This window comes from Acipenser ruthenus, chromosome 30 (genome assembly GCF_902713425.1).
Source record: "Acipenser ruthenus chromosome 30, fAciRut3.2 maternal haplotype, whole genome shotgun sequence".
Lineage (NCBI taxonomy): Eukaryota > Metazoa > Chordata > Actinopteri > Acipenseriformes > Acipenseridae > Acipenser > Acipenser ruthenus.
The window spans coordinates 3,846,936-3,861,459 of record NC_081218.1 but is presented as its reverse complement, the minus strand read 5'-3'; the positions used below and the strand labels follow the sequence as shown (position 1 = coordinate 3,861,459).

At 40.3% G+C, this 14,524-nt stretch overlaps 1 protein-coding gene across 1 annotated transcript in view; it reads left to right on the top strand.

Moving 5' to 3' along the window:
• Positions 1-8,050, top strand: part of LOC117397650 (protein jagged-1-like) — a 66,403-nt gene extending 58,353 nt beyond the window's left edge. The window contains exons 13-14 of the mRNA XM_033996434.3: positions 2,384-2,534; positions 5,492-8,050. Of these exons, the coding sequence (XP_033852325.3) occupies positions 2,384-2,534; positions 5,492-5,841 (501 nt within the window). The 3' untranslated portion in view covers positions 5,842-8,050. The remainder of the gene's footprint in view (positions 1-2,383; positions 2,535-5,491) is intronic.
• Positions 8,051-14,524: the final 6,474 nt, after the last annotated feature.

Below are 14,524 nucleotides of genomic sequence, written 5' to 3'. Positions count from 1 at the left end.
ACAAAGACTCCCAGTGGAAACGTTTGTCATTGAATTTGGGATGTTTCTTGTAGTGTTCCTATATTTGGCTTGATGTGGTGTTTTAATAGCTCAGGCACAGTACAGGCTGGGCTTTGTGGACGCTGAGTGGCTGATTTATTGTTTTCTCTTTCTGGGTTGTCAATATGGGATTGCGTTTTTTTAGCCACGCACTCTTGTTGAAACCTGCAGCCCACACCTAGTTCAGCTCCCAGAGAGAGCCTTCCACCTGAGACGGTGTGTGTGTGTGTGTGTGTGTGTGTGTTTGTGTGGTGTGTGTGTGTGTGTGTTTGTGTGGTGTGTGTGTGTGTGTGTTTGTGTGGTGTGTGTGTGTGTGTGTGTGTGTGTGTGTGTGTGTGTGTGTGTATATATTGTAGAAAATGTTGATGCCAGGGTACCTCATCCTGGGATATATATAAATAGAAGTCTCCTCCAGTGAGAAATCCCATCGAAGGAGAAATTAAGACAGCAACTCAATTAAGTCCAAAGCCCCAAGGAATTCTCAATACAAGCAATAGTCTTTAAACATATTTAAAACCACGGTAAACATAATAATGGCTAAATAGCATGAATAACAGTCATTATAAGTTTGTGGTGGTCATTCACTCACACATATTACAAAGTACAAAGCAGCACTAATATTTGTGGGGGTCAGCAATCAATTAACACAAAACATTTTACAACTACCATAGAATTCGGTTATTCTTACAATTAGAGTTCAAAGTACATCAAATGGCATTCCTTATGCCATCCAAAATTCCTTGGGGCTTTGGACTTAATTGAAACGGAAGTTGCTGTCTTAGTTTCTCCTTTGATGGGATTTCTCACTGGAGGAGACTTCTATTTATATATATATATATATATATATATATATATAATATAAACATTAATTAAGTTTTGACTTCTGCTTAAAAAACTAAATCTGTACACTGAAGCAATACAAGCAATTTAATTAAAGGCTAGAGGGCTTATGTAACTGTGCCAAACCACACCAATATTCACATTGATACAGTACACACATTTTCACAGAGCGCGTCTAGACTCTGTATAACCTCCTCTAATTATTCCCCACATTGTAAATATGCCTTGTAATTTTGTACCGTGGTAAATTTTGCAGTTTTCACATGCTTTCTCCGTGGTTATGCTATGCATTACCATGGTTTTCCATGTTTTTAGTATGGTTTACCATATCCCTCTGGGTGTTACAATGCTTTCACTGTGCTTTGTTACACTGTGCTTGGCTTTTACTATGGGACACTTTTATAAAGGATACTGTCATAGTGGATACCTACGTTTCAACTCCTCCAATGCAGGGTGACAAGGTATAGAAAGGTTAAACAGAGCTCTGAATTGTCTTGTGAATGAACGCACAGAAGGCTGCAGCTTTGACAGGCCCCCAGACTGCCAGTGCTGTCTCAGTCCCAGAGCCCCTGCTCTATAAAATAAAGTGAAGCAGCGACAGGTTGCTAGGCGACCCTGTTTAAAAGCAATCCACATCGTAGAGGTTAAGTAGCCTCATCTCTCTGGTAATAACTGTGGCTTAAAAACAGCGCTGAGCTCCCCACAAAGGAGAAGCCATTATACAGTCTGCAGACTCCCACAGCACTTCACTTCAGCACTGCATGTCCCTGCATCAGCTTTAATATGCAGTGTCTGATGCTGTGGTCCCTGTAGCTAACTTACCTTACAATACCAGCAGTATTTATTAAGTGTATTTGGCACTGAATAATAACAGTCCAAATGATAACAGTCCAAATAATTACAAACAGTATTCAATTACAAACAGTATCATTAACAACAAACAAAACACTCCCGTTTCACAGCACAGTTTCCACAGTTTCCAATCTGCAGATGCCACGCCGTTTCCCGTCCGGGTCATTGAGTTTGTGTACTGTAGCTCTGCACCCTTTCTAGATGGCCGACTTCCACTTAACCCTGGGAATAAACTGTCGTGCCATTTGGTCCAGGGTACTCTGTTCCCTTTACACAGCGCCCTCGCAGGTCAGGAGGGAGATCTAACACCAAGAATCATTTGATCTCTGTCACAGCACTGTTGAGTGTTTAATAGCTATGGATGTGTTGTAGTTCAGATGAACTCCAGTTGTCTAGCTGCCATCTGATCGACTGCATTTTCTGAATAACTAGAAGTTCAGCACAAGAGGTGAGAAGCGGACCATTTATAATGTTATTGTTAATAGAGCTAATAGGAGATAATAGGACTAGCACTTGCTTAGCACTCATTTAACCCTTGTCTGTTTCCAATCTGTTTCCAGGTATTGTTTTAAAATGTGATGCTACATCTTAATAGGATTTTCCTGGATAGCAAACAAATAAAAAGTAATCAATCCTGCTGTTTGTCCTGTAGGTGGTGCTGGACCTGTGCAGTTCCAACCCTTGCCAGCAGGAGTCGCTGTGCCAGAGCACCGAAGGTGGCTATCTGTGTGCCTGTCCCGAGGGCTACGAAGGCAAGGACTGCATGAGCCTGAAGGACCCCTGCCATGGAGCGCACTGCCAAGGTAGGCCAAGGAGATGCCTGTTTAGAACAGGGCACCACAGTCATGTTCACATTCATTTCAGGCAGTTGTAGGTGACATTTTCAAACAGGTTTATTAGGGGAGTTGTACCAACAATCACAGGTATGGTCATTCCCCAATTAGGTAATTGAGTGCTAATTGGGAGATGGCTGTTCTGAGTCTCTAGGGGGCGCTATCCCATTCTGACACCAAACAATGTTTTTATACATGTGGCCATTCCCCAATTAGCCCTCATTTACCTAACTGGGGAATGACCACACCTGTGATTGTTGGCAGAGATGGATTTAACCCCATCCCTGCCAACCTTACATTCCCACACACACACTATTTTCACATGCAGGGCTTCTGCCCTGCCATAGCCCCCTACAACTAGCTTTTTAAAAAGGTGCCTTAAAAACAGTTGCTGAAAGTTGCCTGGGATCTCCTGGCCTTAAGACTTCAGAGGTGCAACCTGCGAATGGACTGTCAGAGAGGTAATAATGGACAGTGATCAATGCACTGAGAAAACAAGAAGCAAACTTAACGTGTAGACTGCACGAAATCCAACTGAAAATGTCTGTGCTTATTATTATACATAGAAAAAGCAAAAAGCAACAACGCCTTCAAAAGTCTTTAGCTACAATGGGAACATGCATGCACAAGTAATATAATATAATATAATAAAGGTGGGGCACAGAATAGAGCACTTCATCGATCAATGAATGATTAATTGAGACTCGCAAAAGCCATGGCAATCAATAATGAATAAATGATTGTTTTAACATCTACAGTATACAGATTTACAAAGAAAACATAGGAACCCCAAACCGTTTCATGAGTCTCACGCTTGAATTCAGTTTGAGTTGCTCCAGGGTTTGGAGTCTGGAACCTCAAACAGGGAAGCAGGTCGAAAATCACGAGGACTGAGAAAACAAGAAGTGAGCGTTCTTACCAACAAGACTGCCTCCGTGCTGTCCTGTGGTTATCCACAGTGTACTGAAACTAGACTAGACTGTATTCCTTGTGTTACCTTAACCCTTTGAATGTAAGCCTTGTATATTCTTTATCTCTAACTATTTGATTAAGCAGCTAAAAGAAATTCCTAACCTCAGTGTGCCTAACTTAAGATGCCTACAGGACAAGATAGTTTCTGATTCACTGGAACTAATTCCAACAGCCAGGCTTGGATAGGACTGAACTGCATGCTGCATACCGATAGGATACCTCCAGCCAGGCTGGGTTTCCTCTAGGCAAATTGATTACGGATTCCACAGACAGCACTGCATTGACTCTGGCGCTCCCATAGGACCTCCCCATGCTACAGCGCCCCTACTGGCCAGAATCTCACTCCTCCTGGTTCTGAGAGGGAATTGGCTTGGGGGATTGGAGGACCTGCAGTTCACCTGAGCTGTTGTGGGGGAACTGGGGACATTCTAAATTGAAAAACGGGGGTAAAATATTTGGTAATGTAAAAAAAAAACAGATAGTGATTTATTGCAGTATTCATTCCGTTCCTCAGAACTAAAACAGGCCAATACAGGTGTGTCATCAAAAGTTCATACACCATGTGAAATACCTCACTCTAGTAATAATCCCTCAACGATTACATTTCAATGTGTATTAAAACATTTGGGTGGATTTCACAGATCTGCCTTCAGTTACACAAAGAAAACCACGCTGTGTAACCCGTCGCCAGAGGGGAATATCTACTAAGTAGCTTTCAGCAGCATTACATATATGAATGTATGATCCTTGAATGTATTTGTATTTGCTTGCGATTGTAAGTCGCCCTGGATAAGGGCGTCTGCTAAGAAATAAATAATAATAATAATAATAATATATGTTCCCTGTGTAAATATATTACCACAGTAGTTTTGGATGCTCATTTTGCAGTTTGCTCATGCTTTTCCCACTGTTATAATATGCATTTGCTATAGTTTACCCTGGTTTGCCATGTGTATTAATATGCTTTACCATACCGCTCTGTGCTTTACAATGCTTCCCTATGCTTTACCAGACCTCTCTGTGCTTTACAATGCTTCCCTATGCTTTACCAGACCTCTCTGTGCTTTACAATGCTTCCCTATGCTTTACCAGACCTCTCTGTGCTTTACAATGCTTCCCTATGCTTTACCACACCTCTCTGTACTTTACAATGCTTCCCTATGCTTTACCAGACCTCTCTGTGCTTTACAATGCTTCCCTATGCATCACCACACCTCTCTGTGCTTTACAATGCTTCCCTATGCTTCACCACACCTCTCTGTGCTTTACAATGCTTCCCTATGCTTTACCACACCTCTCTGTGCTTTACAATGCTTCCCTATGCTTTACCACACCTCTCTGTGCTTTACAATGCTTCCCTATGCCTTACCATACGTCTCTGTGTTTTACAATGCTTCCCTATGCTTTACCACACCTCTCTGTGCTTTACAATGCTTGCTATACTTTACCATACCTCTCTATGCTTTACAATGCTTACCTATGATTTCCCATGCTTTCACTGTGCTTTATTAAACTTTGCTGTGCTTTTACTGTGGGAACGTTTTTAAGTTTACTAGTAAGATGTATAAGGGGCTGTCACTTTATATAACCAAAGTAGACTTTAAAGTCATGCTCTCTTATACAGTAGGCAGCAATCGCATCCTTACACTGAAGAGCAGCTCCTGGGCTCAGGGGAAAGCACTTCTCAATTTTAAAATCAGTATTTGAGGAATTCCAGTAGGAAGCACTCAGTGATTGCATACAGCTTAGAAAGGTATGGAGAAGAGGAGAATGTGAGCTCTGAAGGTACTTACATTACTCGATTTTCAAAAGAAATACAACTAGAAATAAAAACAGCACGTATTTCATTTCAGCAACTTCAAGTAAGGAAGATTGTTTATTTAGAAACTTGAAAGGTACACTTTGGAGTATTTTGACCGAAGCCTCTGTGCTTGTACTCTTGTCTCTGTCTCCAGGCTCCAGGGGCACCCTGTATCTGATCATCATCCTGCTGTCAGTGCTAGCAGTCCTGGTCATCTCTCTCTGCGTCTTTCTGATCGTCCGTCATCATCGCCGGAGAAAGGACTGTCAACACAGCCCGCCCGACGAGAGCATCAACAACCAACGCGAGTACATCAATCTGATCAGAAACCTGCCCAAACCTGAGGAGATCGAGCTAGCCCTGCCACCACCCACCTCTGCATCCCTCCCCGAGAAGAAGCTCCTGATGCAGGGCCCCGAGGTGCCCAAAGTGGATATCTCCAACCTGGAGCGTGAGAAACTCAACCACTTCCACTGCCCGGACTGGGAGGAGCTGGAGGTGTGAGCACCCCTGCCAGGCAGGCAGGCAGGCAGGCAGGCAGGCAGGGTAGCGGGGACCGCAGACACCAGTCATGTTGCTAGCACACACCCGTTCAGAAAGAGTTTCTGACTGAGGAATCTGCCATTGACAGACCCAGGATGTACGTTTCACAACTGATGGGAGATGTATCTGGTTCCTCATTAGTAATTGCAGGTAGCTAGCAAGTGTTACGCATAGTTAGGGCTTTAACTGTTTTGTATTTTTTTTGTGATCAAGCTGTGCTGCTTCCGCACGTGGACCTGTGGTTGGATGGTGCTTTACTGGTCAAGAAACTGACATCCGTGCAGGATTGAAACAGGCAGGCATGCTTTACTGCTAGCTTGACCCCGCGTGTTTGAAAGCCAACACTCTGCTGTGTGAAGTAGGTGTGTGAAGCCATTAAGCACTGCTAGAGGCCCTGCTTGTTTAATTTCAGAGCGTTTTTTATATTTAGTTTTAAAACCTGTATTTTGAAAAATTCAACCGAGAAATATTAACTACCAGTGGGGCACCTATATTGGTAAGGTTCATTTTTAAAATCAATTTTATTTCAAGTGAGATTTGCTTATCAGGGTAATATGTTTTGTAGTGTTCTCTCATAAAAGGCAAACAGAGCCTGGGTCTCTATTTTCACCCTACCCTACAAGAAGTGCACTTTGATGGGCATCTTGTAGGGGTGTCCAGGGGAGCGCATTTGCTTCTTAAACGTATGCGTAAAACTAATTGTGAGGCTAAAACCAGTTATTGTGAACAATATTTAGAATTAAAAAGTAATTCTCGTCAATATTACAGAATTTTGTCTTCTAGAATGTGTATCACTGTGTATTCAAATCTAGCTGCACTTCCATGAGCTACACAGGTCTGAAATGTGCAGTTTTGAAAGAAACACATTTTATAGTTCTCAGTTTCTATGCCTTATCTGTTACACTTCCTGGGTCATTTCACCTCAGCCGTGTCTTCTGGTTCATGTTGCTGCTGGCAGGTCAGTCAATTTAGCAAGCAGCTGGTTGGTTAATGACAGGAAAGAAGCCATTGAAGGGGTCGGATCAATTCTCCACATGTAAGAGGGAGTCAGGGAGCATGGTGCTTGTCCACTAGAGGGAATCAGGAAGTTTAAGTATGGTAAGTGCATAGCATAGCAATGGCAAAAGCATGGACAAACAAAAAGGGTAGAAAATCCTAAATAGTAGAGATAACGTTAACCCAAGACACTACTTCAGATTTAGCATAGGGACCAGGACAAGAGGGTGTGACTGGAAGTCTAGCAGGTATCAGGAATAACACAGGGAACATTAAAAAACAATTCATTCTGCCCTATTAGATGAGATGCCCCCAGTGGGGTGAACGTTGTGTAGGAAGAGACGAACCATGGTGGGCTGAACGTCTGCTCATCCCAAACTACTGCAGGGAATCTGTTTTCATTCTACAGTCGTGTCAAGTGACTTCCAATGTCTGTTGCTTTTTAGCGCACCCCTGTCTGTTTTAGCATGTTTGCAAACATTCTGGGTCTTTCTGGGTTCAGTTGATCCAATATTGAGTCATTATCGTTCTCTAAAGCTGCCTTTACCTGGCTTTAAGCTGCTTGGAGCTTGTCTGGAGAATCCAAAATGCCAGGACTCAAATCATGTAATCTCTCAACACCTGTGGGTCCAGTTGAAAAGTGACATTGTCACATGATTTGAATGGTGGAAGGCTGTTCAGTCCTGGGACTTGATCAGGTAATCAGTATGGGAGCAGTAGAGCACAGTACCTCTCTGAATGATTGAATAGAAAATGTGAAACAGCAATTAAAATGACATGTGAAGCTACCTGCTCCGAATGGCACAGATATATTGCAGAATTGTGCAGCTTACTGCAGTGTATCCCTTGTTAACAGTTGCTCAAGCTAACCTTAATAGTTCTCTTGGTTACTAACTAGGTGACTATCTTCCTGCTTCAGTTTGAAACTATGTTATATAAAAACTATAACCAAGCGACCCAGCCCTCCTCTATCAACAAGTTTGTGCTTGAACACATTCCTGCTCAAGATGTATGATTTTTCTATTTCTGTGTAAATACTACTTTTGTTGTAAATGATGTACATATTTATATTTGGTCTTTTATTGAACATTTTTTGTACTATGCTAATGTCTCTGTTTTTTTGATGTTGCTTTTTGTTCATCGGTGTGAATTGTAATAAAACGTTTTCAAATGATCTGAAGTTTACTGCATTGGTTACTAGTGTAAGAGCCTCCCTTTCTCTTTCTCTGCACCACCTGCACAGAGGGAGGCTGTTCAGAGAGTATAAGAGCCTCTCTTTCTCTGCACCACCTGCACAGAGGGAGATAGAGATTATAAGACTCTCGAATCTCCACTGTGTTCTGTCAGATGTTAGGTATGTGGATTAAAGTAATGCAAACTAAAGAATATTTGAGCCCCAAAGGAAATCAATTTATGTGCACTGCAGCATTGCCACTGAAAGAAACCAAATATCCTGTCATTAATCTAAGTGTTTGTGCCTGTGCTCAGGATATCAGAGCAGACTCCATTAGGAAGCAATTCAATTAACATTTCAGCTGGAATTAAACTTCTGTGGAAATTATGCAATCCTACAGAGCAATATGAAAGTGGTTTTAGCGAGCAAAATAATTCCATTAGTCTCACCGGCCGTGCACGTCCATTGCTCTCTGTGCTTTACCAGACCTCTCTGTGCTTTACAATGCTTCCCTATGCTTTACCATACCTCTCTGTGCTTTACAATGCTTCCCTGTGCTTTACCAGACCTCTCTGTGCTTTACAATGCTTCCCTATGCTTTACCAGACCTCTCTGTGCTTTACAATGCTTCCCTATGCTTTACCAGACCTCTCTGTGCTTTACAATGCTTCCCTATGCTTTACCAGACCTCTCTGTGCTTTACAATGCTTCCCTATGCTTTACCAGACCTCTCTGTGCTTTACAATGCTTCCATATGCTTTACCAGACCTATCTGTGCTTTACAATGCTTCCCTATGCTTTACCACACCTCTGTGCTTTACAATGCCTCCCTATGCTTTACCAGACCTCTCTGTGCTTTACAATGCTTCCTTATGCTTTACCACGCCTCTGTGCTTTACAATGCCTCCCTATGCTTTACCAGACCTCTCTGTGCTTTACAATGCTTCCCTATGCTTTACCAGACCTCTCTGTGCTTTACAATGCTTCCCTATGCTTTACCAGACCTCTCTTGTGCTTTACAATGCTTCCCTATGCTTTACCAGACCTCTCTGTGCTTTACAATGCTTCCCTATGCTTTACCAGACCTCTCTGTGGTAAACCTCTCTAAGTCAAACCTTACATGCCACACGAACACGCTTCTCAAATCATCTTAAAGACTTTTTCGAGCTGCAGTCTGACCAAACTGAAAAAAAAACTCTGTAAAACGTAAGCTGTGTCTGAGAAGTAACTGTAAGTAGTTACAAAGTAATACCTTACTGAAACTAGTAACTAACATTACTTTTTTTTTTTTTTAATTTAGTGGTTACCAATTATTTTGTATTATTTTTCTCCCAATTTAGAATATCCAATTATTATTTTTAAGCTCGGCTCACCTCTACCACCCCTGTGTTGACTCGGGAGCGGCGAAGACGAACACACGCTGTCCTCCGAAGCGTATGCTGTCAGCCGACCGCTTCTTTTCACACTGCAGACACACTGTGCAGCCGCCCAAGAGCTACAGCGTCGGAGGCAAGCCTGCAGGCGCCCGGCCAGACTACAGGGGTCGCTGTTGCACAGTGAGCCAAGGACACCCTGGCTGAACTAAACTTATGTATTAATGTTCTAAAATGTAATTTATATGCAATGGATTGCAACCGCAATATCTGAAACCACACGCTTCATAATCACGTTACAATCACTTTGCTATTCCACTGTCTCTTTCTATTCCTCTGTCTCTTTCTATTCTATCAGGTGCTACCCAACAGTGCCTTCTACAAGCATTTCCTCTTTGCTGGGTGACTTGGTTTCTTCTATTTCTACTGTAGAATTGTGATGAGTTTTATGTTATTTTTCACACCAGCCCTCAGCACCACTGCATTGTCACTGAATGGCTGAATCCCATTAGGTATGCAGTGCCTAAGCCCCACCCAGCCCCCAGCTCCCTGGCAGCTGCTAGCTCAGTGAGGAGAGTCCTGGCCCCTGCTCCCCTGCTTCCCTGCCTTCCGGAGCAGGGTGGGTGTGGATGGGCGGCAGGGGAAGTTTGCTCATCGTTTGAAGCGCTGGCAGGATCTCCAGGCTGGCGCAGGTTACAGCTGAGGAGAGAGCCACTTCCTGTATGAGGGACACTGACAGTAGCAGGGTGGACAGCTGACCTCATGCATCCATCATCACTGCCAGAAGCTGTACAGTACCGGCCAGGGCTGCTTAACATCTTTAATATTGGGTACATTTTACTATTTACACAATTTTTCTGTTACTGTCTGAAAGCCGTCATAAGGAGCTGGTTGGTTAATGACAGAAAAGGCAGAGTCAATGTCACCCGCCAGGTGACATGATCCAGGAAGCGCAAGAGTCTAAAAGCATGGCTAGCAAACAGCTTTCTTTAACCCTAGAACATGATTCTTTCAAACTGCACCTCTGAGACCCTGTGTAACTAATGGAAGTGTGCAACAGGTACTATCTTGCTATCTGTGATCACTGTCAACCTTTTCAGTGTTGTGGAAACTCAAGACTAAATCAAAACAAACAACGTTGTCTTCAAGCCCATTAATATCCTTATAACTGTCTACTACTGGTCATTAAAGAAACAAACAAACAAGAACTGTTTTGCAACGTATTGTATTGTATTGTATTGTTAATACATTTAAAGATACTTTTCTATATTTCTCAATTAGTTGTTGCTGTAGCCAGTACTTTCCCATATTTTGTAACAGCAGTTTCCTTTCCTCTTTATCTTTACCACATATAATTAAGTCATATTCTATTCTTTCATATTCGTTACAGGTTTCACACGTCGGGTATTTGCCCCTAATCAATAGGACTTCAAGGACTCTCTTCATCTGCTTCGTGTAACTTCCTCTCTGCTAATATTCCTACCAATATGTATTATTGATCAATGGATTAATCTTACATACATGTCTTCCTTTCCTTACCCCATGTTGTTTTCCATATGCATATTATTATTATTATTATTATTTATTTCTTAGCAGACGCCCTTATCCAGGGCGACTTACAATTGTTACAAGGTATCACATTATACATTATTTCACATTATACAGAGATCACATTATTTTTACATACAATTACCCATTTATACAGTTGGGTTTTTACTGGAGCAATCTAGATAAAGTACCTTGCTCAAGGGTACAACAGCAGTGTCCCCCACTGGGGATTGAACCCACGACCCTCCGGTCAAGAGTCCAGAGCCCTAACCACTACTCCACACTGCTGCCCGCATATATTGTCTTTGATAATCATTTTAACCTCACTTTTTCCTAAAGGGGTCTTGGTTTCCATTTGCAATGCCTTACTTGATAACCTGACACCTATTCCATCCCCCTTCACTCTGTTATGAGCCTTTACTAATTGCTTGCTGTAGTTAATTTATAGTTCATTGTAAGTAATTTGCAGTACCTACTGCAGTTGTACTCCGTGGAGTATTTCTCAGCTGTGACGAGGGTGGAGACCTGTGTAGACGTGCCTCTATCTGGAGTAACTTGTGATAACCTGACTCTAGTATAGAATGGCACTGTGGAACATGCTATTATATTATTGTAAGATTTCATACATTAAATCCTGTCTAGATTTAGAAAAACAGCGTTTCAATGGAGGATGCCATGGAGTCAGAGAATATAACGACATCATTATGCCTTTTCCTAAAAATCCATTCCAGTGTTACAATGATAGCCTTCCTTTCATGTCCTTTATAGAGCTCAGTCAATTGCTTAAGGAATGTCAGCTGGGAGGTGACCCATCAGCATCACTCCTAACTGGCATTCTGCACATGCAAATGATGATAAAGACCTCTCCGACAGTACAGCTCCAGTTATTGTCTTGGTGTTTGCTGCACTGCTGCCTTCTTTGATTTTCTTAATTAAGTTCCATTACCGGCATTGTCCAGTAAAAATGAACCCTATCTCTGCCACAGTGCTTTATCCTGTGGCCACATCAAAGACACGGACCTCACATCTGAAATGAAAGTAGGAGATCGCTCAGGGATGATAAGAGTATTAGGTGGGATTTTATAGTTGCTTGCTCAACACTGGTGTAATCCTTGCATTTAATTTTTTCTTATATCAGGTTAGCGTTGATCTCACCCCCCTCTGAATGCAATGTTTAAAATCAGGGTAAAACACATCCCGTCACTACGGTTGTGTGGCAGTAGAGATCAAAGATACTTTCTCAAACAATGATTAGGATCCTTTTGGTAAATAGATTTGCTTTTTTTACGACATGTGTTAAATGGAAACATATATGTGATATTTTCAGAATAGTAATATTAACGGTTTATAATCACAAGGTATTGTGATCAATGTATGATCATTTATAGTAAAAAAATAATAATTAAATATCCCAATAATGCAATAATTTATAGATTAAATATGATTTGTATTTTTTTTATTTACCGGTATATCAACCAGACATTTGTGTAAATCAGACAAAAAAGAGAAACTAGCACCCCATAATTATTTATATATATCCTAAAATGCACAAAGAAAATCACCCTATGCGAATGATAGTCAGCACGATTGATAATCCAACACACATAATAGCTGAAATAGCAGAAAAACAACTTAGGTCGCACGTTGAGAAATTACCAAGCTATGTTAAGGATACAACACAATTTTTAAAAAGACTTGAATCAATAAAACACAACCTTCCAGAGAATACAATTTTATTTTGCATGGATGTAAAATCCTTGTACCCAAGTGTCCCTCGTAAAGAAACTTTAGAAGCTTGTCAAAAAGCACTAAATAATAGACTAGATAAATCAATACCTACAGCAGAGGTACTGAACATGATCAACATAGTTTTAGAAAACAGTTATTTTACATTTGTTGATAAGAATTACAAACAAAACGATGGTACCGCAATAGGATCTAAATTAGGAATGCATTTTGCCAGTACATACATGGGGAAATGGGAAGAACAATTACTTAGAAAATCAGAAAGAGAACCTTTAGAATACATTCGGTTTGTAGATGATATTTTTGGGGTTTTGACACATGGAGAAGAATCTCTTTTCCAGTTTCATAAAATGGCAAATGAAATACACAGTAATATTAAGGTGGACCTTCGATGGACAAGGAAAGAAATAGAATTTTTAGATACCATAGTAAAACTTGAAGAAGGTTCAATTGACACATGTCCTCTGCACATCCGATACACACTAAAAGGGCAATCCCAAAGGGTCTAGGAATAAGAATACGAAGAATATGCTCAAAAGAAAGTGACTATGTAAAACAAAGAAATGTATTAAAAACAAATCTTAAAAAAAGAGGATACAAAGAAAGAATTATAGAGACGGAGTTAAGAAAAGTGGATAAACTAAAAAGAGATGATCTACTAGATTATAAAAATAGAGATAAAAAGGTCAAAAGAGTCCCATTAGTAATGACTTACTCTAAACTTTTGCCCAATATTTCTAAGATAGTTTGGAAACACTTGCGGATTCTACATAATTCAGAAAAATTAAAAAAAGTATTTCTTAAGGCCCCAGTTGTAGCATTCAAAAGAGAAGCTAATTTAGGTGATATTTTAGTTCACAGTAAACATAAAAGAATAATTGACAAAATAGGTTCTACTAACATATGCACTAGTAGATGTAAGGTGTGTAAACACATAGACAAACGTAAAAATATAATTAAACATAAGAACACCACATATCCACTAAAAACTAATACCTACTGTAAAAATAGCAATGTTGTTTATGGAATAGCCTGTGAAAAATGTGATGAAATCAAATATGTTGGAGAGACTGGAACTACTTTATATAAAAGAATTCAGAACCACCTTTCGTTAATTAGAAATAAAAAAATGAATGAACCAATAGTACAGCACTTCACCAGTCAGGGACATGACATAAATGATGTAAAGTTTGTAGTATTAGAACAGCTCAAATTAGACAATGCGACATATAGAAGAATAAAAGAAAGTAAATGGATAAATAGACTGAACACGATTATGCCAGCGGGACTCAACAGAAAAGAATGAACTAATTAACTTCAATAAATATATAACATTTAAATAAATAAACAAAATTCATTCAAAAGTTGTGCATGCTGATGCGCTGGGGAGGCCAAATCTAGACTGATCCTCAGAACCAGCATTGCATGACATAATAAAAATATAAGTTTATGTAAAGTAGTGTTAATTGGAATTAATACAGATTCAAAGATAGAAGTAAAAATGATGTCACAATATATAGAACACCATTACATCATGTAAGAATAAATCATGGATTTGAATAAAAACAATAACAAGTAGTTGTCATGCCGTCAAAAATCTAGAAATACCTCCAATGTTTGGATTCAAACACAGGCTCCCTTGAGAAAGATATGTACAACATATTGAAACGTTGGACAGCTGGCTCTTTGAGCTAATATATATATATATATATATATATATATATATATATATATATATATATATATATATATATATATATATTCTTCAGAATAAATGACTTACATGTGGGTTTTCTGACATCTAGTG